Source organism: Hylobates moloch, unplaced genomic scaffold, assembly GCF_009828535.3.
Source record: "Hylobates moloch isolate HMO894 unplaced genomic scaffold, HMol_V3 SCAFFOLD_11, whole genome shotgun sequence".
NCBI lineage: Eukaryota > Metazoa > Chordata > Mammalia > Primates > Hylobatidae > Hylobates > Hylobates moloch.
The window spans coordinates 44746046-44773106 of NW_026652286.1; the positions used below are offsets into that span (position 1 = coordinate 44746046).

The following is a 27061-nucleotide window of genomic DNA, read 5'->3' on the forward strand; positions in this document are numbered from 1 at the left end:
TCTCAGCACTTCTCCCTGGGACAACAGCTACCACTTCCTAAGTGCTCACTATGTGCCAAGCATTCTGCTACGGGCTTTTTTTCATGTAATGACCTGGGATTATTAACTCCATTGTGCTCAGGGCATGCCTCCTCCTCCAGAAAGTCCATCAAACCGCTCCCTCCCTCTTCTAAGGCCACACAACCTGTTTGGCCTTCCACCACCAAACCTACACTCAGCTTCCCCACAGGCCAGCCCTGCTGTCTGGGCAGGAGGTGGCAGACGACCCTTTCCCATGGCAGCTCTAAGCGCTTCCCAGGCCTGGCCCTGTGCTGGCTCCTGAGGGCAGCAGCGGAAGGAAGTTCAGTCCTTGGGGAGCTCACAGAAGTACTGAGCCCTTCCCAGGTCCAGCCCAGGCCTGGCCTGGCAGGAAGAGCAGGTGCAGGTATCTGCTGGGCCCTATGGAAAAGATGAGCCAAGGGCACAGGGCAGGGCTGGAGAGCACCGGGTAGGTGGACAGGACTTGGTTAGAGGTCTATGTCCCCAGTAAGCCAAGCACAGGATTGTTGAGTTCATTAGGGATCCACGGTAACTGAGGAAAGGGGAGACCGGCTCCCACACTCCATAAGCATCCACCACAGCACTAGTCCTGGGGAGGAGGAGAAGCACACCATCTCCCCATCACCCTGGTCTGGAAGTGGGAGGTTCAGAATCCTGACACCCTTGAACTTGACAGTGAAATAAGCCAAATTAGCCTCCCCGAGGGAATCCCCAGAGGGGTGTAGGGAGCTGGAAGCAGAGAAGTGAGGTGATCAGCACCAGGCCCCCAAGGGGCAAGAACCCCAAAGAGGAGCATTCTGTGGGACAGAGTCTGAGAAAGACCCAGAAAACAGGCACCACAGGCTCCTGGTGGACCCAGGAGAGGTGTATGGGGAGGTGGAGACCTAGAAAGCCCAGGAGAGAGGGAGGGATGAGACGAGGGGAGAAAAGGAAAAGGCAGGGGAAAAAGAGAAGAAGTAGGGAAAGTGAAAGAAGACAAAACCCTAAGAGTAAAAAAAGAGAAGGGGGAGGACAGCAGCACAGAAAACCAGGCCAGAGGTGACAGACAGGGACTTCAGCCCTCCCAGGGCCTCCCTCCTACGTGCCCGACAGCAACAACAGCAACGGCAGCACCTCGCTTACCCTCAGACGCCTGCTGGGTCTTGGGGCTGAGGACTCCCACAGCTCTGGCCAGGCGGGCTGCGTATGCCCAAGAATGTCGTGTACCTGCCCGTGCAAGCCTGGGTCCCACCTGGGCTGGTCTCGCAAACAGCCTGGCCCCTGGCCCCTGGCCCCTGGGTGGGTCTGAGGCTGCGTTCTCTTGGAGGTTTTTGAGCCCAGGTATGGCTTTGCACCTGTGATTTATGTCTTTAAGTGTTTGTGAGTCACTTCTCTACATGCGTGTGTGTTTGTTTCTGTGTATAACTGTGGATCTGTCCAGGAGGAAAGAGGACAGAGAGAGAGAGAGAGAGGAGAGAGAGAGAAAGAGAAAGAGAGGAAGGGAGAGAGAGAGAGTGTGTGAGTGTGTGTGACTCTGTGTGTCTGTGTGTCTCTGTGTGTCTGTGTGTATGTGTGTGTGTATGTCTGCACCCAGCTCTGGTCTCCCGGAGGCTTCCTGCTTTGTGTCTCCCCCACCTCCTGTAGCCGTGGCCAACACACACACTTCCTGAAAACACTGAGAAAGCGAAAAGTCACCCAGAATCCCCCGGGGCAGACACTTCCTCCCCGCCCCCAGGCTGCACCCCCACCCAAGCTGGGATGAGACAACCAACAGTGTCCACTGATCTTGCAGGCCTTCACAGGGTGGATGCCCAGGAAGTCCTGACTGACAAGCCCTGGCGGGGGCCTCTCCACCACTCCACCCACATAAGGAGACACAGAGGCTAGGAAAGAGGATCCTTGAAGGGCGCAAGTTCTGCCCTGGCAACAAGTGACCAGCCTCCAGGAAGACCAGGGATTGGCTGGACTGCAGGGCAGTCAAGGGCACAGGAGGGAAGCCTGGCAGTGTGGCTCCAGCTGGGCAGCTGCCTTCTGGGCACACACTCCCTCTTCCTGAGGTGCCTCCAGGCATCCAGGTATCAGAGGCGGACACCAAAGGCCAGAGCAAGCTGGGAGGGGATCTGTGGTGTGACCCTGGAACCTCACATCAGAAATGACCCCTCTGCCACCCTCAGGGAAGCCAGTTCACAGGGCTCATGTCTGCGGCACTTAGAGCTGAGTAGACCTGACCTGAAGCCAGGAGGCAGGGTCTGGACACCGGCTTCCCCTCTACAGGGCTAGGTGACTCTGGGCAAGTATCTCAGCATCTCTGGGTTCCTCAGCAAGCTCCCCACCACGAGTTTAAATTAATGGTAGAGGGCCGAGTGCGGTGGCTCACACCTGTAATCCCAGTGCTTTGGGAGGTTGAGGCAGGAGCATTGCTTGAGCCCTGGAGTTCAAGACCAGCATGGGCAACAAAGGGAGACCTCGTCTTTACAAAAGATTTAAAAATTAGCCAGGTGTGGTAGCACGCACTTGTAGTCCCAGCTACTTGGGAGGCTGAGGTGGGAGGATTGCTTGAGCCCAGGAGTTCGAGGCTACCGTGAGCTATCATGGCACCACTGCACTCCAGCCTGAGCAACAGAGAGAGACATAGTCTCTATTAATAATAATGATGATAATAATAATAATAATAATGGCAGGGGGTGATGTAGAGTCCCCCTAGGCCAGGCAGAATGATGAGCCTGGTTCTGAGAGTCCTGGGCCATGCCAGGGCTGGGAGGAGGGAACTCCATCCTTGCTCATTTTCTGATTTGCCTAAACCTTGGTCTGTAGCCTAGAATCCTATCACAGCCTCGTTCTTCCCACCTGTCTCCTCTGAAGACCTCTCTCTTCCTAAAATATCTGGGATGACGTAGGCTGGGTAGTAGGATGGTGGACAGGGAGCTGGGGCGGTGAGCTCAGGGCCCTATGGCCCGGCTGTGCTGAGGGCACTCAATGGGTGCTGAGTCACATGCATGTTTACCCACATGCACCCCAAGCTCAGCACATGCCAGTACACAAGCTCACATTGGCATTCATTTACTCACCCACACAATATACTTCCCAAGGGCCTATTAGGCACCCAGCACTGTTCTAGATGTTGAGGATTCTGCAGCAAACAAAATCGACTAGGATCCTGGCCCCAGTGGAGCTGCCATCCTAATGGGCTCTCCGTCTTGGCAGCACATGTACACACATGTGCACACACTGGCTCAAGCCTGACAGTGCACAAATAACACAAACTCCATGTACTGCTCAAACAGCACGTGCACACTCGCAGATGTCGTCACACACTGTTGGGGTCTCCACCACAGCAGTAATGTGAGCACAAAGGTCCTGATAACTCACATACACACCACTCCATGTCACCACTGAAACTGTACAAATCCCTACATGCTTCTACATCTTAGTAGCACACACTCTCAGAACCTGTCTGAATGTGTAAATGCACAGACATTCTACTACCCTGACAGCTTGCACTACCACCCACACCCATCCATATGGGTGCACACACTGACTAGCCCAGACATGCCTCACACTGACTCGAGACACTGAGAGTACACACATGCACACGCATCCACCCCCAAACTCCACTGGGGAGCCTGGAGATGACTGGCCTCAGCCACCACATGACCTTGTGTGAAAGGCCCTAAGGTTGAGAGAGTGAGTTCCCCATCACAAGAGGTTGCAAGCAGGGGTAGGAAGGCCATGTCATGAGACACTGTGATGGGACTCCCACAAGGCGGGAGTGGGCAGGAGCAGTGTTCCTCTACATGCCATGGAGCCTGGGGGTCACAGGAAGGGACTGAGAGGGGACAAGGTGGCCAGTCAGGGTCCATGTTGGCCCCCACCCTGATCACTACTGTACTGTCTTGGCCTGGTATACACACATGAGGCTCCATCTGCTGTGAGTTTTTTCTACCACAGGGCTTTGAAGACCATACACTCTCTGAGTTGAGTGTGTACAAAGCTGAGGACTGCAGATGCCCATGACTCCAACTGCCAAAGACCCCAGGACACAAGAAGCCAGGCTTGGTAGCTTATCCACTACCATACTCTGCTGTAAGGAATAGTCCCAAATTGCAGGAAATAATTTTCTTCCAATTCTCTTAGCACAGAACAGATTTTGGGTACTCGAACTACAAGGGGCCAGACCTTTTCCTGACCATGGCACCTGGCCTCCTCCTCATGTTGCCTAAATGGCTATGTTCAGACAGGCTCTGAGAGTAGAGGTTGGTACCCTGGGGCCCTGGGGTGTGGACAGGACTTCCTCCTACCCAGCAAGCCTCCTGAACTCAGATGTCAGTGCCAGGAGGGCCCAGAAGGCTATGGAGGACCACAGAGGGCGCCTGATGGGGAAATAGGCCCAGAGGAGCAGGTCCTCATCAGAGTCACAAAGCTAGCTGGGCCCGACCCAGGCATCCTGCCTCCCAAGCAGGAATCCAGGCCTCCACTGCCCGTCCGGGAGTCACAGGAAGGGCCTGAGAGGGGACCTGGGCAGGGCCCTGCTTCTTCCCTTTGTTCACCCACTTCCAACCCCAGAGACAGACAGACAGCCTTTCTCTCCTCTATCCTTTTCTCTCCTCTATCCCCTCTCCCTCTCTCTTTCTCTTTCTCTCTCTCCCGCCCAAGCTGATGGGGTTGAAATAGAAAACGCTCCTGCATGCAGAAGAATGGTCACTAGAGGGCGCAAGGGCACCAGGAAACTTCAATCTGAGCTTCCCTCCAGGTTCCTGGAGAGACCCTATACCTGTTACCAGTTGTGTGAACTCAGGAAGAGCATGTACCCTTTTTGTGCTTCTACCAATCAACCCTCAAGACACCACAGCACTAGCTTGGCCTTCAAGGCCCCCTGACTTAATGCTCCTCCCGGGTGGGAAGAATCTCCCAGACCCTCCCCACAAGGCCCCCTGAGTATGTCCTTGGCATAGATCCAGCCAGGGCCCCCTCCCTGCTCTCCCTCTGATTTGTTCATGTCCTGCTCGTAAAGCCAGCACACAAATCTCCCAGAAGGTCTGCTGCACGGATCATGGAGACCATGGAAGCACAGAGCCCAGCAGAGTGCCCAGCAATAAAAAACAGGGACCAGGAGACCTCTCTCCACACACCCCTTCCTCCTCCAAGAAGCCTTCCAAGATTAGCCTGACTTCGCCCACATGCTCCACCAAATCTCCTTCACCCCAAACACATATCTACCCTGTCTGGGGATGCTCCCTGACAGCTGGGCACCCCAGCAGATGGCAGGAAGGGAGGGCATCTGTGAAGGAGATTAACATGGAACATCCACAGGAGCCAGGGGAAACTCAAGAAAACACAGGGTACCAGAAGCCCCGGAGGGGAAATAGTTCTTAGGAGGGAGGGCATGCCGGATGAGGCCTGAGAAGTGTCCCAGGATTTGCTGACATTTGGCAGTGGGAGAAGGGGACAGGGTGTGATGAGCACAGCACCAGGACCTGGGCAGTCCCCTTACCCCCAAACCTACCCCGCAGCTTTCCGTTTCCTACACATGTTGCCTCTTGATGCCGGCATGGACCCTGATGCCCTGCAGTATCTCACACTTGCCAGGTCCCAAGCTGAACTCGACTTCCTCCCAAACTCACTTCTGTCCCTGGGTCTCTGAAGCAGTGATGGCATGACTGTCCACCCAGCCACCCAAGACAGAAACCTGGAGGCCTCACTGGCACACGCCCAGCAGCCCAGGCACTGGGCTGAGTACCTGCACAGCTCTCCCCTCCTCCCGAGTCACCAGGCAGCTCTCCCATCCTCGGAGCTTTTCAAATGCTGTTCCCCCTGCACTTCCGAAGCACCTTTCTTACCCCAGCATCAAAGGCCACAAACTCCCCATCTACCCTCTGGGATACTCTGCCTGTGCGCCTCCCACCCTGGGTGGCATCCACTCACCTCACCAGCAGGCGGGGGGGTCCGGTGCGGGGCGGCACGGGTGGAACGCTCAGCTCTGCCAAATGCCGCTTAGCAGGCAGCGGGGGCAGCACAGGGTCTGGGGCAGCTGTGGACGGGGTGGTGAAGCAGGTGGGCGGAAGGCAGCTCCTCCGGGGAGGGATGGGTGGGGCAGCGGGGAGCCCCTCATCCTCTGTAGCGGCGGGCAGCAGCTCGGGTGGAGTGGCGGGCACAGGTGGTGAGCGAAAGATGTGGCGCTTCATGGGCACAGGCCGTGGGGTGGGGCGGGGTGCAGGGGCCGGTGGGGTATGGGCACGGAGCAGGCCAGCCAGGATGCGGCGGCGGTGACCAGGGAGTAGCATGCCCATGTCCATCAGGCGGGTGTCGCTGAGGCCTTGGCACTCAGTGGCCCACACCAGGCCATGCTGCTCAAAGAGCCCCGTGTACTGCTCCAGGTGCAATGCCCGCAGCCACTCGGCCACCGATAGCGCAGCATCCCCAGCCTCTGCCATGGTTCCTGCCAGCGGAGGCCTGACTGGCAGGCTTTGTCCAGAGCTAGAATAGACAAACAGGCACAGGTCAGAGGCAGGGCTGCCGAGGAGTGGTCCCCTCACCAGCAGCCTGCATGGCTCTCTCAAGCCATAGGTTCAAGTTCTGTCCTGGAGCTTCCTCCCCTGTGCTCCATGTGCTAAGCAAGGCCAGGTACTGCCAGGTCTCTGAACACACAGGCTCTTCTCTCCGCCTGAACCCCCTCACCCCTTCCCCTGTGCTATCCCAGCATCCAGCTCACATTTTCTTCTCTAGGAAACCCTCCATGATCTCTGGGGTTGGTACCACCCCACATCCCAACACACAGCCTTGGCTACTGCCGCGAGAATGGCCAGTGGCATGATTGGTGCTGTGTCTCATACCTCCTCCCCACTGCCCTCTGCAAGACCCAGGGCAGGGCTAATTCCCTCTGAGGCACCAGTTCCCAGTGAGGGCCAGGCCAAGGGCTCAGCGAGCATTGAAGGATACCACTGCTGGTCCCTCCTGCAAGCCCAGTCTGGGAGCCGAGACTAGCCTCCCCCTACCTCCATGCCCCTGGAGGAAGTGAAATGCTGTGGGAGGTGAGTAAACCCAGCATCACATGGCCTCTGGGGGCCTGGCCCTGGAATTGGGTAAACCCTCCCATCACTAAGGCCATTCATCCATTTGTTCTTTCAAAATAGCCTGGCACTAGGCAATGGGGACTCAGGCTCTACCCCTGCACCCTGTAATCAAGAGCTCCTGGCCTGGTGGGAGTCAAGAGGTGATATGAAGAGGTGACCAAAAGAGGTGATTAGCAGATCAAAGGGAAAAGTCATCTGATCATCTCCATAGACGCTAAAGAGGCATATGATAAAACTCAATATCCAGCTTACTTACACAAACAAAAATCTTACTAAAACAGAAATAAGTTGATACTTTCTTAAATGAGAAAAGGATATCCATTTTACTGTTGTTATCATTATTCCTCACATTGCTCTGAAAGCTCTGGACAACAAAAATAAACAAGAGGTATTAAAATCAGAAAGGAAGAGATAAACTATCCATTTATTGCCAATAATATGAGTGTTGAGTTCGAAAGCCCAAGAAGCTCAATTGAGAAACTATAACAACCAGTAAAGGCTTTAGTAACATAGTTGGGTTCAAAATTAATATAACGGACTGGCCGGGCATGCCTGTAATCCTAGCACTTTGGGAGGCCGAGGTGGGTGGATTGCCTGAGCTCAGGAGTTTGAGACCAGCCTGGGCAATACAGTGAAACCCCATCTCTACTAAAATACAAAAAATTAGCCAGGCATGGTGGCATGCGCCTGTAGTCCCAGCTACTCAGGAGGCTGAGGCAGGAGAATTGCTTGAACCCAGGAGGCAGAGGTTGCCATGAGCTGAGATCATGCCGCTGCACCCCAGCCTGGGCAACAGAGCAAGGCTCCGTCTCAAAAAAAAAAAAAAAAAAAAAAAACAAGAAACAAACAAACAAAAATTAATATAACAGAAATCAATATTTATAAGCAATAAACAGGTAGAAACCAGGATGAAAGACCCCATTTACAAGAGCATCACAAAATAGAAAACACCAAGAATAAACTTCCTAAGAGATAAACAACAGCGATAGGAAGAAAAATTGAGAGTGTTACTGAGGGACAAAAAGAAGACCTGGACAAATGGCAGAGCACAGTAAGTTCTGGATAGAAGACAACATAAAGAGATTAATGATGTCTAAGTTACTTTATAAATGTACACAAGCTAATTAAATATGTACACAGAATTTTTTTTGAAGCTAAACAAGCTGATTTGAAAGTTCATGTGGAAAAATAAGCAGGAACAGTCAGGAAAATTCTGGAAGCAGGGGTGGAAGGCAGGGAGGGTAAAGAGTAGGAGTCAACCTCACCACATGTTAAAACATTATAAAGCCACAATGATTAACATGTAACAGTGCATGAACAGACAAATCAATTAAACAGAACAGAAAGTTCAAAAGTAGACCCAAATACATATACAAATTTAGGATACACTAAAAGTAGCCTCTCAAACTTGTGGGGAAACAAGGGATTATTAAGTTGTTGAGACAGCTGTGGAGCGCTCTCAAAAAAAAACTAATGTGGATCCCTACCTCACACTTTACAACAAGAAAAATTACAGCTGGATCAAAGATTTCAGTATTTTAAAAAACCACAGCCGGGCGAGGTGGCTCACACTTATAATCCCAGCACTTAGGGATGCCGAGGCAGGCAGATCCCCTGAGATCAGGAGTTTGAGACCAACTTGGCCAACAAGGCAAACCCTCATCTCTACTAAAAATACAAAAAATTAGCCGGGCGTGGTGGCAAGCACCTGTAATCTCAGCTACTCAGGAGGCTAAGGCAGAATTGCTTGAACCCAGGAGGTGGAGGTTGCAGTGAGCCGAGATTACTGCACTTCAGCCTGGGCAACAGAGAGAGACTCCATTTCAGAAAAAAAATAAATAAATAAATAAATAAATAAAAAATGAAAGGATTTACAAAATCATCCTAGGGCTGGGTATGCTGGCTCATGCCTGTAATCCCAACACTTTGGGAGGCTAAAGCAAGAGGACTGCTTGAGGCCAGGAGTTTAAGACCAGCCTGGGCAACACAGCAAGACTCTGTCTCTACAAAAAGAAAAAAAAAAAAAAACCTAAAAATTAGCTAGCTGCGCACTTGTAGTCTCAGCCACTTGTGAGGATGAGGTGGGAGAATTGCTTGAGCCTAGGAGTTCAAGGCTGCAGTGAGCTATGATCACACCACTGCACACCACTGCACTCCACCCTGGGCAACAGAGCGAAACTGTCTCTAAAAAAAAAAAAAAAAAAAAAATCATTTCAGAGAGGCAAAAGCCTTCTGGAAATGAAACAAGTCCAGAAGGTACACAGAAAAGACTGAAATATTCAACTCTACAAAAATCAAGCACTCTTGCATAGTAAAAAGCACCATAAGCAAAGCCAAGAGCTAAACAACAAGCTAGAGGATATCTGCCACTCATATTCCACACAAAGGGCTCATTTTCCTAAAAGTTGAAAAGCATGCAGAAATAAGAAACGGATCAATAATCTAACAGAAAAATGGGCAAAGAGTATGAATGAAAAAATTTACAAAGGAAAATATAAATGGTTCTTAAATATCTGAAAAGGAACTTAACCTCCCCCACACTAGGAAATACGAATGTAAAATATTTTGAAATACTACTTTCTACCTATCGGATTGGCAAAGAGCAATAAAGTTGGAAAATACAGGCATTGGTAATGTGGTAGGGCATCCCCTCCCTGGCCGTGGAATGCCTCTAGGCATGAAAGCCCTAAGAGATGCAGATGTCTGGGCTGGGAGCGGTGGTTCACCCCTGTAATCCCAACACTTGAGGTCAGGAATTCGAGATCAGCCTGGTCAACATGGTAAAACCCCATCTCTACTAAAAATACAAAAAGTTAGCCAGGCATAGTGGCAGACACCTGTAATCCCAGCTACTTAGGAGTCTGAGGCGCAGGAGAATCGCTTGAACCCAGGATGTGGAGGTTGCAGTGAGCTGAGATCACACCATTGCATTCCAGCCTGGGAGACACTTTATCCCCCCACCCCCCCAAAAAAAGAGATGCAGATGGCTGACCCAGCCACCCGTAGGCACTTAGCCTGCATTTTTACTGGCACCCGCCAGAATTGACATATATAGAAGGTTACTGGCTGCAGTGCCTGTGTTTAATAGCAAAAGAATGGAAATAACCAAAATGGCCATCAATGGGAGAATAGTTAACTAAATTATGGTGTAGTTGTGCAATAGAAACTGAGCGGCCATAAGAATGAGGAAACTCCTTACATATTGACATGGGATGATCTACAAGATACACTGTTAAAAGAGTAAAGAAAAGTGCAGAACAGTTTGTGTAACATTCTCTCTCTGTGAAAAAAACAAGGAGGTGCATGGAGCAGTGTGCAGCTATGGGTAAATGAACAAAGTATCTCTTGAAAGACACATGGGGGCAAGGTGACAACAGTTACCAGCTTCCTCCTAGGAAGAAAACTAAGGCCTGAAGGGACAGGAGGGAACAGTGGAAGATGCAGAGTTCACAGGGCCTGAAGTTCATGGGGCCTGAAGCTTATACAATTTAAGTGCCCTCTGATATGGTTTGGATGTTTGTCCCCTCCAAATTTCATGTTGAAATGTGACCCCCAATGTTGGAGGTGGACCTAGTAGGAGGTGTTTGGGGTCACAGGGACAGATCCCTCATGAATAGCTTGGTGCCCTCCCCACGGTAACAAGTGAGTTCTCACTCTATTTGTTCACGTAAGAGCTAGCTGGTTAAAAGAGCCTGGCTTCTCTCTTGCTTCCTCTCTCACCATGTGACATGCCTGCTCCCGCTTTGCCTTCTGCCCTGACTAAAAGCTTCCTGAGGCCTCACCAGAAGCTGAGCAGATGCTGGTGCCATGCTTATACAGCCTGCAGAGCCCTGAGCCAAATACACCTCTTTTCTTTATAAATTACTCAGGGTATTCCTTGATTGCAATGCAAAACAGACTAACACATTCTCCTTAAGAGTATCTCACTTTTGCAAAATTCACAAAAACACATGACCACATGCACACACTGTTCAGGCCCCTCTTTAGATCCTGGAAGGAGCCCTGCACCTCAAACTCCAGCTTCCCTGGAAATCCACCTCTGAGGAGAGGGAGACTTTTCACTTCAACATTATAAAGATGTCAGTTCCTCCAGGGTTAAGCTAAAACTTTAACACCATCCCAACTAAAATTACCAACTGGAATTTGTTGAGACCAGCAGATTCTAAAGTTCATATAAAATGATATTAGAGATGTGTTAAGTGGAAAAGCAAGATGCAGAACAGTGTTATGTAAACATCTCGGTTAAAGAAAAAGAAAAAATATACATATGTTATATATATATGCAAATATAAACACAGAAAACTGGATGGATATATATGAAACTGAGTTTGGGGACGGGAATTGACAGCTGGGAAGACAGGAGACACTATACCCTTCTGTATCTTTTAAATTTTGTATCATTTTCCAAAAAGTAAATAAAAATTAAAAGGGAATGTGATAACCATGAGTAGAGCCTGAGAATGAGAAAGGGAACAAAACTTACTGGGCAGGGAGGGGAATCCAATGAGGAGATACATACACACAGACCTGCAATCCAATCTGCTGGCCTCTGCCTTGTCCCTTTGTCCCATACCCCCACCCTGTTCCAAGGTTCCAAGGCCTGCTGGGAGGCTCGTAGCAAGCTCTCTGGGCCTCACCCTCTGCCTCTCAAGCTCAGTTCTCAAAATGGAAAATGGGCTATCAGGTGTCAGCCTCCATCAAGCCTCCCCCCACCTCAATGTTAAGGCCTAGCATGCCACAGCCAGCCCTGTTCCCACCGCTCCACCTCCTGACTCACCAGCTGGGCTGCCAAGGATGCCCGGGTCCTCCCAGAGACAGCAGCTATTCTGAAGAGCTCCTCATCTCGGCCTGAGGCGAGAGCTGCAAGGACAGGGATGGAAGAGAAAGTCCGTGAGGCAAGGCCACTATGAGATGCCAGAGAAGGAGAGAGGAAGAGGGAGAGGGACAGGGAAAAGGAAAGAAGAAATGGGGGCCAGGCACAGTAGCCCATGCCTATAATCCCAGCACTTTGGGAGGCTGAGGCAGGTGGATTCGAGTCCAGGAGTTCAAAACCAGCCTGGGCAACATAAGGAGACCCCATCTGTACAACAAAAATACAAAAATTATCCAGGTGTGGTAGTGTGTGCCTGTAGTCCCAGGAACTCAGGAGGCTGAGGTGGGAGAATCACTTGAGCCCAGGAGGTGGAGGCTGCAGTGAGCTGTGATTGAGCCACTGCACTCCAGCCTGGGCAACAGAGCCAGACCCTGTCTCAAAAAAAAGAAAAGAAAAAAGAAGAGATGGGGAAGACGTGGAAGAAGAGGAAGAGAAGGAAGAGGGAAGAGGGAAGAGGAAAGGCTTCAGGGAACCTTATGCTCATGGAAGCTGGCAACAGAAGTCAGACCAGAGGAAGGCCTTCCTGGAGGGAGAAGGCAGACAGACAGGCCTGTCCAGATGTGGGGGCTGCACAGGTGGTAAAGAGGAGTCAGGACTTCCCCACTCTCTGGCCCCGCAAGACCAGTGCTGGGATGTGTATAGGGGCAGACTGTGGAAGGGACAGCCCCAGGAAGGGAGGAAGGGACAATGCAGCCCTATGACTAAAGAGGTCTCCCTGACACAGAGCCTGTCAGGAGAGGTGGGGGACCTTAGAGGACCCAGGGACACAGGACCCTCTCCACTAAGCCTGGGGACCATGAAGTGGCCTGAGGGCACAAGTAGGGTAACTGAGTCAGGGGCATGAGACCCCAGGGCCCTGCCCCTAAATATGTAGGGGAGGTTGAGGAAAACAGACCAAAAGGGGATGCTTCCAGGCAGGAGGAAAAAGAATAGGATACCCCTAGGCAGGCCACCACCCTTGCTATGCAGATGGCCAAGGCTCTGTGGGGCTAAGGACCAGTGGGGTGGCATGGACAGGTCTCCCTCCCCAGGGCCTGGAACAGTCAGGTCTGCCAACACTAGAGTTAACTTCAAAACTGCTGTGCTCCGCATAATGGCTTCAGCAGGTATTCGTGAACATTTTACATCTTACAAACACATAAACAGGTATTTATCTTAAGTAAACTCCATGATTATCACTGCTTAGGATAGGGCTAAAACAGGTATACATTTTTTAAATATTTTATTTTTTTTTATTATTTTGAGACAGAGTCTCCCTCCGTTGCCCCAGCTGGAGTGCAGTAGCGCAATCTTGGCTCACTGCAGCCTCCACCTCCCAAGTTCAAGCACGATTCTCTTGTCTCAGCCTCCCGAGTAGCTGGGACTACAGGTGCGTATCACCATGCCCAGCTAATTTTTGTATTTTTAGTAGAGATGTGGTTTTGCCATGTTGGCCAGGCTGGTCTTGAACTCCTGACCTCAAGTGATCCACCCACCTCAGCCACCCCAATTGCTAGAATTACAGGTGTGAGCGACCGCACCTAGACTTATTTTATTTTTGAGACAGGATCTTGCTCTGTTGCCCAGGCTGGAGTGTAGTAGTGCAATCATAGCTTACTGCAACCCCCAACTCCCAGGCTCAAGCAATCTTCCTGCCTCAGCCACCTGAGTAGCTGGAACTACAAGTGCACGCCACTGTGCCCAGCTAATTTTGTTATTTTTTGTAAAGACAGGGTCTCAGTATGTTGCCCAGGCTGGTCTCAAACTCCTGGCCTCAAGCAATCCTCCCACTTTGACCTCCCAAAGTGCTGAGATTATAGGCATAAGCCACTGCACCCAGCCCAAAAGTGAGTATTTAAAAAACAACCTTTAAGTAGCTAGCACTTCAGATGAAAGCATTGGCAAAAATGGCAGTGCTACTCAAACGACAATTTGAAACAAGAAAAAGAGACCACATAAACAGTGCTTACTGCATGCCAGGTATCCAAGCACTTTATATTAACTCATTAAAGCCTCACAGCAGCCCTAGCAGATACATATGATTGCTATCCCTGTTTTAAGATGAAGAAACTGAGATAAAGGGAGGTTAAATAACTTTCCAAAGCCACACACCTAAGAAGGAGGCAGTATGAATATAGTCTAGCCCTGTGCTGTCCAATAGCAGCCAGCAGTAGCCACATATGGCTGTTGGACATTTGAAATGTGGTCCCTGGAATATGATGTGCTAGATTTTGAACACAGTGGATTTTGAAGACTGCGCACAAAAGAAAAAAAGAATGCAAAATATCTCAATAATTTTCCCTATTGTTTACATGATGAAATATATTATTAACATTAATTTCACTTGGACAGTTTAAATTGCATTGTGGCTTACACTCTATTCGTACTGGAGACTGTAGCTCTCAAATTTTTTTTTTAGACAGAGTCTCGCTCTGTCACCCGGGCTGGAGTGCAGTGGCACAATCTCTGCTCACCACAACCTCTGCCTCTTGGGCTCAAGCAATTATCCCACGTCAGCCTCCCAAGTACCTGGGACTACAGGCTTGCGCCACCATGCCCGGCTAATTTTTCCATTTTTTTGTAGAGATGGGGTTTTGCCATGTTGCCCAGGCTGGTCTTGAGCTCCTGGGCTCAAGTGATCTACCTGCCTCTGCCTCCCAAAGTGCTGGGATTACAGGCGTGAGCCACCAGCCTGGCCATCCACTTTTAACCACTCTTCACTGCCTCTGAAAACACAAACTGAGGGCTGGGCGCAGTGGCTCATGACTAATCCCAGCACTTTGGGAGGCCGAGGCGGGTGGATCACCTGAGGTCAAGAGTTCGAGACCAGCCTGACTGTCTCTACTAAAAATAGAAAAAATTAGCTGGGCATGGTGGTGGGTGCCTGTAATCCCAGCTACTCGGGAGGCTGAGGCAGGAGAATCACTTGAACCTGAAAGGTTGCAGTGAGCCGAGATTGCACCATTGCAATCCAGCCTGGGCGACAGAGTGAGACTCCGGCTCAAAAACAAAAACAAAAACTGAGCACCTGCTATATACAGGCCAGGCACTGTGCTAAGGGTTTAACACAGATTGATAGATGATGGTCCCAACCACCCCACTGGAATGACCAGGTCTGGGAAACAGGAAACTACTTACCTCCCTGAGAAAACCCTGGCTTCCTACTGGGCCTCTCTCAAGTTCCTATTCCTGCACTAAAGGCATCTGGCTAAGATCAAAGACATGGCGACTCGGCACTGACACCTCTTTGGAACAGCCCTGTTCAAGGCACTGGAAGCATGAACCAGACCTCAGACCTGGACTGGCCCTCCAGGAACCTCAGGCTGGAAGGGATCAGATACCATCAGCCAGTGAAAACAGCCCATGGGGCCCTCAACCAGGCTGGGGTCAGGGAAGGCTTCCTGGAGAAAGCAGCATATTGGAAAAAGAAGTTCAGAGCAGTGCCCTGCTAAGCCACACTGCAGCCTGAGGCAAAGACAGAATCATCAGTACTGGTCTTCTCTTTATTTAAAATGTTAATGTTTTATATTTTGCTTATCATGGATTTTTGGCATTAATTTTCATTTTTTAAATGGCATTAAATATATACCTTGAATACTGACCTTTTTTAAACAAATAGTTATTGCTTTTACATTTTAGTTATCTTTTGTTTTTTTTGAGACAGGGAGGGTCTCGCTTTGTTGCCCAGGCTGGAGTGCAGTGGCATGATCATGGCTCACTGCAGCCACAACCTCCTGGGCTCAAGTGATCCTCCCACCTCCCCCTCCCCAGTAGCAGGGACCACAGGATCTCATGACCAAACCCAGCTAATTACTGAGCTTTTTAGTACCCCCTCAAATTCTGTAACAGAGGCAAGTGCCTCACTTGCTCTACCCTAATCCAAGCCCTAGTTTGGAGGTTTAAGCCCCTCAGCTGCTATGACACATCGCTGAGTCCTCATCCTCAGGAAGGCAGGGACCTGGCAGAAGGGAGTGTCATCCTGTTGCGACAGCACAGCTAAGAGCTGAGGGGTTTCCCTCCTCTCCACCCCAAGGGCCCAGTCAGGCTTCAGCACCCCCACACCCCCATCCTGCCTCTCCTTCTCTCTCATATTCCTCCAGCGTCTCTCCTCTGTGCCAACTACAGCCCACTCCCGCTCAAAGCCTTTCCATGGTACCCAGTGCCTTCGAGAACTCCTTGGTCTGTCATTCAACTTCATCCAGCTCTGACGTTTACAGATGAAGAAACAAACACCCACAGGGAGGAAGTGACTTGCTCAAATTGTCAGTGACATACCCCAACCCCCAGCCAGGCTGGGCTGGCCCTGTCCACGACTTCCTCCATGTCATTTCTCACACTAGGCACTGGCCTGGCAAACAGGGAGCCCCCAAAGTTGTCTGCTGACAATGAGTGAGTAAACCACATCCTTCCATCTTCAGGTGGCTCCAGGCCGCCTCCTCCAAAAAGTCTGCCCTGACTGCCCCCTCAAGCTCCTAGTCCTCTGAGGCTGAGCCCCACATCTCGGCACTGCTTCTGCTCTTTGGTTGCTTGTTTTGTGGGGATCCACCTCCACCCAATCCCCCATGTATCCTGGAGTATCCTGAGAGTCCATACCCCTTCTTATCTCCTCTGCTGTTCACAGTGGTGCCCAGGACCTGGCTGGGCTCACAGGTGCACTCAGTCCCAGTCCAGAGGTAAGGGTCGCCTGGAATCTCTAATTCTTGTCAGCCAGTCCTTCTTCACATCTGGCTTGAGTCTCCCTCTTGCTGGAACCAAAACTTTTGCCCTTCTGTCCTCTACCTACCATTTCAACCCCAAGGTCAGAGTTCAAATCTCATCACCCCTTCTCTGTCCCAGCCCAGCAACTCCACGGTAATATCTCTACCCACTACTGACTAGTGACCTGTTTCACCAGCCCAGCAAGAAGATGACCCAGAGCCTTAGCCAAAGACAGGCACCCTCCAGCTTCCTTCTTTCCCTAAATGCATACCATTTGGCAACCATGTGCCCAGCCCCTGCTAGATTTTCTCCTTCATCTCATTTGTTCCTTTTCTTTTCTGAAACAGGGTCACTCTGTCACCCAGGCTGGAGTGCAGTGGTGTGATCTTAGCTCACTGCAACCTCAGCCTCCTGGGCTTAAGTGATCCTCCTACCTCAGCCTCTCCAGAGTAGCTGGGACTATAGGCGCATGCACCATGCCTGGCTATTATTTGTACTTTTTGTAGAGATGGGGTTTTGCCACGTTGCCCAGGCTGGTCTCGAACTCCTGAGTTCATGCGAGCCTCCCCTCTTGGCCTCCCAAAGTGCTGGGAGTACAGGCGTGAGCCACCGTGCCCAGCCCCTCATTCATTCTTATAACAATGCTAAGGCCGTGATTCTTCTCCATGTCAATGTCATGGAAGCTGTGTGAGGCAGAAACTCACCAGGTCACCTGCTGGAGCTCACGGGGACTTCAGAGGACATGACTGCTTCTGTCTGGTGAAGTAAGGGAGGCTTCTAGAAGGAACCCCTGACTTGGGCCTTGAAGGATAAGTAGGAGGTGGCCAGGTGGAGGCCATTCCAGGCAAAGGGGACTCGGTGTGCAAAGCCCAGGGACAGAAAAGGACCTGGTGAATTTGGCGACAGGAGATGTCAGTGGGATAGGAACAGAAGATGTTTGGAGAGAGAGGCTCAATGGCTGGCCCTCCGTCACCTGCAGAGTCTGCTGACCACGTGGGTGTGGCCCTCTCTTGAGGCCTCCCTGAGCCTGTTTTGCATTCTGATTTGCATGAGTCAGCCCTGGATCAGGGCAGCCTTAAAGGTCCTAACCCTTTCCACACCCAGCTCTGGAGTCCTCTTGGCCAGGCCGCCTCCCCTGATTGCATCCTCAGCTCCCCTCCACACAGGGCTCTGCCCTGAGTTCAAGGAAAGATCTAGCCCTATGGGGAGCAAGGAGGGGAGGAAGGCAGGCTACGGGTCCTAACTGAGGCCTCAGCTTGTCCACCACCACCTCCCTTATGCAGCCTCATCCCCTACCCTGGGCCCAGCTGTCCCAGCACAGGCAGGCGGGGCAGCGACCCCAGCATCCAGACCTCAGGAAACTCCTCGGAGCTCCCCAACAGGAACCAAGAACATACACAGCCAGCTCTGGCCAGGCCTGGGTCTACAAACCACACCCCACCGGTACCACAAATGCACACCTCACACTACCTCAAAGGCCACACATCTCCCAGGGCCACACACACCTACCATCCCACCCAATGGCCACACCTCAGATCTGCCCTTTCCCACCACACACAGCTCCCTACCAGCAATTTAACTGTGTGCAACAACCCCACAGCCCAATACCCCACCCTTGGCCCCCTCCCCGGCCCAGTCACCAGGTGATACCTCTGCACAGGGCCCCTTCGGTCTGCTGCCCTCCTGGGCCTTCTCCAGGCTCCGCTCACTCAGGCAAGAGTCTTAGAGGCACTTCCGTAGATATGAGGAACTAGTGGGGGCTGGGTTCCCAGCCCAGAGGGTGCAGAAGTGGTCCCCACGCCTCTGCAGAAGCCACCTCCCTCCAGCCCTGCCAGGAAAGGCAGCAGGTACAGCCTTCGAGTGGGCAGCTGACCAATCCCTGGGCCAAGCAGCCTATTTTCCATCTCTCGGGGACTGGTGGCCACCACATAACAGTCCCAGGAAGGCACACTGGGGTCTCCTGTCCTACTCCAGGCCACATCTCTGCCCTGTAACTCTCCCTGGCACCAGGAGATTCCTGTCCTGGCCCATGTGTGGTGTGGCCTATCTTCTGGGGTCTCCGGAGTGCTGGTGGCTGATGGGGAGCAGCCCCTCAGGGCAGTGAGGACTGAGTGGGACCCCAGGGCCTGGGGGAATGAAGAGCTGCCTCAGCTAGCTGGTGGGGAGTTGGGGGTCTATCAGCAATGTCCCTGGGCTCCAGGCCTGGACCCCCTCCCCACCCAGTATGCAAGGCAAGTCTGGTTCCAGTCCTGGCTTCACCATTTCTTGTCTGAAGCCCTGGGCAAGTCACATCACGTTCTGAGCCTCAGTTTCCCCTCCACAAAGTAGAGCTGTCACTCCCTGCCTCCTAGAGCCTGGCACCCAGATGACCATGAAACGCCTCTGCACGTGTACTGGAGGCCAGCGTGCTCTTCCGCTCACTCCTCTGCCATCAGGCAGTCACTTCCTGTCCCTAGCCCTAAGGTCTTGGCTAGTCCTGACCCTGGGTGCTAGGCTTGTAGCCAGGCTCTTGGCTAGACTCCCTCCACATCCTGAGGTTCTCGGTTACCCCAGACACCAATGACTACCACAGCCTACCTCCAGCCACGTCCCCCTGCAGAGCTCCAGACCAGACCTGACTCCACGGCATTCTGGAACTCCCCTGGAATGCCCCGGCACGGCACACTCCCATCATACAATGAATTCACCGGCTCCCCTTGGGGACTGTGGGGAGTGGGGGGAGAAGAGCTGTCTCCAACCCAGGTGGGGCCTTTAGGCAAATAAGAAAAAGATTCGTCTTCTTCCAGGAGCCCCACACCAAGGGAAGCAGCTAAGCAAGAAGAGGACAGGCTGGGTTTCAGTCTTCCTTCTCCTGGCCCTCACTTCCACACACCTGCCAGGCACCTTTGAGCAGTGCACAACACGCACACCCACACACAGTGGACCTGGTGGGAGGCAGGACCTTTTAACAACCTTCCTGCAGCAACCCTACCAGCATCACCCTAATAAAATGCTAAACCACAGTTTTATTAATGACTAAGGGGCATGAAAGACTAAGGGATAGTAGGCATTGCTGACCCCACTTTCAGGTCTCACGCTAACTCCAACCCCAATCTTGAAAGATTTTCACTTTCTACAACCTTCATGTCTGCACTGTTTCAAGTTTTCACAATTGAGTAGAAAAAATGATAAACATGTTTTAAGTCATTACAATTGAGTTTGTTCCAGTTTGCTCCCCAAAACCATCATTATAAGGTAGCTTTATCATTTAAGTATAACATGTATAGATTACTAACAGAACTATTATAAGAGAAACTGCTAATTTCCTAGGCCATCTGGATGGAAAATAAGAGACTGACACCCAAAGCCCCCTCCCTGCCCCCGCCTTACCCTGCCAAGGGTCTAAGACAAAGCTAATCAAATAAGGTCTCCCTCCCAGGCACTGGTGGCCAGCAGCACAGAGTGTAGCCCTCGGACTTTCACATGGGAAATGGACTGAGGCTCATTAATAAACTTGAGACGCCAGGGTCCCTGAGGTTTGTCCTCAAGACACCATCAGACCCCACCCTGGCCCTGACTCTCACCCACCATAACTTAAGCCTCACCCAGGGGCCCCTCATGCCCAAGCCCCAACCCAAAAGAGGGTCAGGTAGGGAAGGAGGTGTGGGATGACTCAGGAATGTCTAACATACCTCACTTGCAAATAAATGAAGCTGAAGGTTAAATAGTTTGGTTTTAGGCTTTGTCAAAAAGTCTATCACATACTATGCCCCTCTGGCCCTACCACATACCCCCGGCCCCAAATGGGTCTGGGGACCACTGCCCCTTCCCCCAACTCCTTCCTGTTTACCATGTTTTGGGCACACCCCTGCCCTGCATCCACGCTGCCCCCATTCACCCCAGGCCTCTCAGCTTGCCTGGACTTCTGGGCCCTCACCGATGCCTCCTGCCTCTGCCCCCTGCAACCAGGGCATACTCTAGCCCACTGGGCTCATCTAATACACGGCATAGCTCCTGACCCCAACCCTCCACAGCCCCACCCCAGGACCCTCCCCACTCTCCCAGTCCTCACCCTCGGCCTAGCTCAGGCCCTTCCCACTCAGAAAGGTGACTCAACCAGCCCCACACCTACAGAGACCTGGGGCGCTCCCACCACCAGCAAGACAGGGCTGTGGCCTGGCTCCCTGGCCCTCAGGCACAGACACACTCTACATGGGCTGGGGACTTCCCGTGGCAACTCCTCCCACAGAGGGCAAGGGCAGCCTGAGGAGCCACAGGATGACTCCAGGAAGATCCTCCTGTGACCGCTGCCCCCAGGGGGAGCAGGAGGGGGACTCCGAACACCATAAATGAGGCAGAAACAGGAAGAGATGGGGCTGATCGCAGCAGGGTGGGAGTGCACAGGGCTGACCACAGAATCACAGGCAGCGGGAGTGGACAGACCCAGTGACACCACCGCTCAAGCTACAGACCCTCACCACGTGCCCTGGGGGCCGAGGGCCAGCACCCACCCTGCCCCAAGAGGGAAGGGGAGGCCGCCAGCTGACTCCTCTGTGAGCTCACTGGAAACCTAAAGCTCCTGCCCACCAAGGAGGAGGGACTTGGTGGGCTCCTCTGCACCCCAGAACTAGGGGCTCAGGGGAACAGGGACCCAGACCTGCCTACTCTCTAGATGGCCCCTGGAATGCAGAAGACAGAAGATAAGGGGGTCCCTTACTGCTGGCACGTGAAAGGGGAAGCTGCCTGTGTTGGCTGGGGAGGGTGACCACATAGGTGGGGCTGGGACTAGGGCTAGAAGGGAAAGAGGGAGACAAGAGGACCAGCCCCACAGGCTTTGGCCTCCAATTTGATGTGTGACCTCAGTCTCCTAACTATATAATCAGACAAAAGCTAGGGAAGACTCCCTGACTCAGTCCCCCTCTCCATTCTCCAGCAGGCCCACAGGGAGCACTGGAATTTGCTCACCTGATCCGGCCACCTCTGCTTGCAGCAACAAAAGGTCGTGTTTATGCGGTGCTTACCGTCTACCCAGCACCACACTAAACATATCACATGGATTGCCTCAGAAAATCCTTCCAACAACCTAGCAAGCAGGTGGCTTCAGGCCATGTTACAGATTAGGAAACAGGCTCAGAGAGGTTAAGTAACTGGCTCAGTCACTCAGGAGCCAGAATCCACATCAAGGGTCCTCTCAAGGGGACAGTGTGGAGACAGGTAGGGCCCAGGGAGGAGAAGGGGAGGTTAAGTGATAGAGGGAGAGGGAGGCTGAGTGCAGACTGAGAAGGGCCTTGAAGGCCATGCTAAGACCCTGGTCCTTACTGTCCAGACAACAGGAAGTCGTGGAGGACAGCAGGGTGCTCTGGTGATGGAGCACACTGTGACAGACAGGCAGCAGGCAGGGGTTCCTCCTGCTGTGGCATTTGGGAATTCATCTAACTTCTCTGAGCCTCAGTTTCCTCATCTGTGTAATGGAATTAGGATAGCTCCACCTTGCAGGCTTGTGAGGGAGGGATGAAGCAGATCTCAAATCTGATGAGTTCTCACTCCCCAGTGACTTGCCACCTCCCTCAGAGTAAAAGCCAAAGCTAGCAGCCAGCCTGCCAGGCCTGTCAACCTGTCCCTCTGGGCCCCCACTCAACTGCTGGGTCCCGAGCTCCTTCTGGCTGGAATGTTCTTGCCCAGGCATCTCCATGACTTCTCACACCCATTGGGGCACCTCCTCAAATGCAAGGCCTTTCTTCCCTGACCACTCTATCCTAAAAAGCGCCCCATTAGCCTCTATCTCCTTACTCTGTTTCCTTTTTCAGCAGCCCACTTATCACTACCGGACACTGCCTTACATGGATATTTGTTAAAGTCAGACTCTTTAACTGAGAGGCACAGACCTTGTCTTATTCACAGTTGTATCTTCCATGGCTAGGACAACATCTAGAAAATGCTCAATCGATAATATTTGTGAAATGTATGAATGGAAATCTACAAAGGCCTGGCTTGCAGGCATATTGAGCAGGCACTCAACATGTGGCACCTTCCAGTGTTTTCAGCCTTTGCTGCTCACCCTTCTGAAGTGCCCCCACCCCCAACCCCCACCTCAAATCCCTCCCCAGGAAGCCTCCTGAGCCACAGCGGCTGTGGCTGGACACACACACAGAGGCAAGAAGAGGGTGGCCAGGGGCAGGGTCTGCAGAGGGCTGGACTGGGAGGCCTTCGGTCAGGGCCTGACCCCAGCTCACCCTGCTCAGGAGGCTTGGGACAGGGGCTGTTTGGAGAGATGGGCAGAGCGAGGGACAGTTGGAGGTGTCAAGGTTCAGCCTGGAGGTCTAGGAGTTGGAGATTGACTCTGAGGCTCCCCGGCACCCTCCATGGCAAGGCCTGCCCCTTCTCTTGACCTCTGAGGCTGCCCCAGCACTTGCTGCTGGGCCGGCCCCATAAACACTGCTGGGGATGCCCTCACCCACACAGAGGAAGTGTGACTCTCAGACCCCCTCAACCATTCCCCAGACCAGGGCAGAATCACCCCAGACTTCTAGGAGTCTCTGAGACCAACCCCCAGCCCTCAGGCAGGGGCTACCTCTCCTGCCTGCCTACCCCTCACCTGACCCCCCATTACCCAGTGGGGCTCAAGGGGCTTCCACCCACTGGCTCCTACCACCTGCCCCTCCCCTCTGGTCTCATTTCCTCCACTCTCATGCTCCAACACCAGCACTTCACCACCAAGCCTTTGCTTACCCGGTTCCCTTTGCCTAGAACATCTTTCTCTACCTCACCCTGCAAGCTCAAGTGCTGCCTGCTCGAGGAAGCAGTCTCTGACTCCCACAGTCACAGCCCTGATCACACCAGATGTCACCATCTGTGACTATGTCTGTCACATACATACTGTCTCACCCCCAACCCTGGCTGGGTGCTTTCTCAGGCAAGACCAGGGATACCTGTGCCCCAAAGGTGGCACACAGTGAATATCTGTTGACTGAATGAACATTTCCCAATTTTACACATGGAGAGCCACGCAAATGACAACTTGCCACTGCAAATCAGTGGCCAAAGTGTGGCCAGAACCCAGCCTCCAGCCTCCCAGTAAGAGGTGCCTCCCATTCTACCCAGTCCCACCCAGTTATAGTTCTACTATAGTTCTACTACCCAGCCCTGCCTTCTCGACCAGTACCACACAACACAACCACCTGCTCCTTAGGCACTTAAGAACCACCAAATCAACCTTCCACATTTCTAGAAATGAAAGGAAGTCCCAGTCCCAGAAGGGGCAAGAACCTAGCCAGGGCCACACGGGCAAGTCAGGACCATGACTCAGACCTTGGCCCCCGAGCCTGAGCTCAGATATCTCCAGCAGCCTGTTCCTTGGAAGAACTGGGGAGGGGGCCTCAGGCAACATTAGAGATACTGGAGCAACCTCCCTCCCCCACCCCCCACATACCTCCAAGTGGGCTAAGCCAGTTCTGCACTGAGAAATGTGGGTTTTCAGGCCACAGGCAGTAGAGGCAAATGAGTGTCCTGGTTCATGTCCGTGGAACAGAAACTGGAGCAGAACCACGAGACACCCCCTGGATCTTCAGACTCCCTAGGCTTAGCATGTCCATCTTCAGAGCCGAGAAAGAGAGAGAAGGAAGAGAGCAGCCCCAGGCAGAGCAGGGGAGGGAAGCCTTTAGCCAAGGCTCTGGTATCCCTTCACCAAGCACGGAAGCCGCTACCCCAGAGCTTTCCAGTTATCATCTGGAAAAGTGTCAGTCTCCAACTCTGCTCCTGGAGTGGAGAGGGGTGGCCCATTCTCCCTACCAGGTGCACTGTGGCCACTGGGAACAAACTTGCATTTAACCTGCAAACCCACACAGCAGTCCACCAGGATAAAGGTCCCCACTAAAGAGACCGAGAGACCAACTTCTTTTTTTTTGAGATGGAGTCTTGCTCTATCTGTCGCCCAGGCTGGAGTGCAGTGGCTCGATCTCGGCTCACTGCAAGCTCCGCCTCCCGGGTTCATGCCATTCTCCTGCCTCAGCCTCCCAAGTAGCTAGGACTACAGGCGCCTGCCACCATGCCCGGCTAATTTTTTTTTTTTTTTTGTATTTTTAGTAGAGACGGGGTTTCACCGTGTTAGCCAGGATAGTCTTGATCTCCTGACCTCGTGATCCGCCTGCATCGGCCTCCCAAAGTGCTGGGATTACAGGCGTGAGCCACCATGCCCGGCCACCTGAGAGACCAAGTTTCAAGTGGGTGAAAGCCTTGCCCAGCTCACACATCAAGGGGTGCAGAACTGGGCCCCTCCTACCCCAACCCATGAGGAATGCTGACCATACCTGCATGGAGTACCCACTGGAGGGATGTGCTGCAGGCCAGGGCTGGGAAGCACGACCCCGCCAGGAGCCTGGCCAGGCAGTCTTCCAGGAGGACACTCCTGTGCCCCAAAGGGCACCGGTGTCATGTCTCAAAGGTGGAGAGGACCAGGTGCCACACCTGGAATCTTGGCTGTCAGTGCCCTTCTCCTGGACGACTGCCTGGCTGGGCTCCTGGCTGGGTTGTGCTTCTCTGAGGAGCAGAGCTGCTCCTGACCTGCAGCCTCTTGAGTGCAGCTGCTGTGCCCACAGGCCCAGACAGCACCGGAAACAGCTGCGGGTGGTAGCTCCTAAGGCCCTCAGCCAAGCCCAGCCTTCTATACCCTAAGGCAGAGCAATACCTCCCCTCAGGCTCCTGATCTCTGTCTACCACCTTCTGCAGAAGCTCCTGAGCCTGGCTCTGACCCTTCAAGGCTTAACCTGGGTCTGCTGAGCCACATCCCGTACTGGCCCCAATGGCCAGCAGTGTGACCCTGACCTTGCTCTTTGAATTAGCCAGCCACCAGCCCTCCCCAAGCCTCTCCACAACCCCGCCCTAGTGTCCACGGGAACAGCCCCACTACAACCCATGAATGCAGAGGGGGCCTGGCCCATCTCTCCCCACTGCCAAGATAACTGAGTGCCCCTCTGCTACCACCTAGTCTGTAGGGTTCCCAGATTTCTTGAAGGGGAGACAGCCGGGTGTGTGCTGGGGGTGGTAGATGCAGGGAGCACCCGGCGCCTGGAGACCAGCTGTGCCTCTGACCCACCAGCCAGCACTGAGAAACTCTCCAGGCCTCAGCCGTCTGCACCAACCTGGCTGAAGCATGGCACATGCCTCAGCCTCAACTCAGGGGTGACCCAGCCCAACTCAAGGCTTTTTAGGCTCTCAGAACCTAGAATTTCAGAAATTCAGAAGCTGGGACTCACAGGCACATAAAACCCTAAAATCCTCGAATCTCACCAGCCTAGAATCTCAGACTCGGAATCTTAAAATTCCAGCTGCTCAGTGTAAAGAGTAGAAGGGAGTGGAGAGGGGTGGAACAGCCCCCTCCCCCTCTCATCTGCCCAATTTGGTTGGTTTCTGTCCTGACCTGTTCACACCTGGGGGCTGGTAAGCCTGGGGGATCCCCAGAGCTGCTCCTTACTGCCCCTCCCTGAAGCTCCAGGGAAGTTGAGTACAATAAAGATAAATGCCCAGCCAAAGGTCTCTCACTGAGCTAGAGGCCTGAGGCAGACCCTGGGTTCCTGACTCTGCACCTGACTATAGGCAGACCCCTGCCCTATGCATTATGGGTTGGGGAGGAGAGAGGGGGATGTCCAGGGTGGGGCAGTGCTCACTGGGCCAGTAGGAAAGCTGGCAGGGGAGACCCTGGCACCTGGAAAGCCGAAATGCAGTGGCAGCTCAGCCTTGCTCCTGGTCTTCTGTCCCGGGGGTTAAGCCACCCCAGCACTGGCCTGGCCAGAAGGAGGCAGGGCCAGCCCAAGCTCCCCCAGGGCCACTGACAGCCAAGATTCCAGGTGTGGCCCCTGGTTCTGCCCTGAGAATGGGGATAGAGGAGTGGCCCTCCTGATCTTTTCCCACCCTCTTGGCTTTACCTTTGCCCTCACAACAGTGAGGATAAGGACAGGAGGGAGACCCTCCCTCCCTCCCTCCCTTCCTTCCTTCCTTCCTTCCCCTCTGTGGCCTGGGCTGCAATCTCCTCGTCTCGCTGCTGCCCCACGCCGCGGACTGCCTGGGACTACCGGCGCGGGCCACCGCTGCCTCCTTTTTCTCCCTTGCCTGCCGGCGCGCGTTCGCCATCTTGGCCACGCTGGTCGCCAGCTCCTGACCCCTAACGCTCTGCCCGCCTCGGCCTCCCAGGGTGCTGGGACTGCAGACGGAGTCTCGCTCACCCGGTGCTCGGTGTTGCCCGGGCTGGAGTGCAGTGGCGGGGTCTGGGCTCGCGGCAGCCTCCGCCTCCCAGCCGCCTGCCTTGGCCTACCAGGATGCTGGGATTGCAGCCCCTGCCCGGCCGCCCCTCTACCCGGCCTCCCCATCTGGGAAGTGTGGAGCGCCTCTGCCCGGCCACCCATCGTCTGGGAGGTGAGGAGCGCCTCTGCCCGGCCACCCATCGTCTGGG

General features: G+C 53.2%; 1 protein-coding gene across 3 annotated transcripts in view; it reads right to left on the reverse strand.

The window, feature by feature from the left end:
• ARAP1 (ArfGAP with RhoGAP domain, ankyrin repeat and PH domain 1) overlaps nt 1-27061 on the reverse strand; it is a 72558-nt gene that overhangs the window by 36536 nt on the left and 8961 nt on the right. Inside the window, exons 2-3 of one of the 3 annotated variants that reach the window (XM_032166882.2) lie at nt 11866-11948; nt 5941-6492 (exon numbers count right to left, since the gene is read on the reverse strand). In XM_032166882.2, the coding sequence (XP_032022773.1) occupies nt 5941-6449 (509 nt within the window). In that variant the 5' untranslated portion in view covers nt 6450-6492; nt 11866-11948. Of the gene's footprint in view, nt 1-1161; nt 1685-5940; nt 6493-11865; nt 11949-27061 lie in introns of those variants that run through there. The other 2 variants (XM_058446543.1, XM_032166885.2) reach the window with 2 other exon arrangements.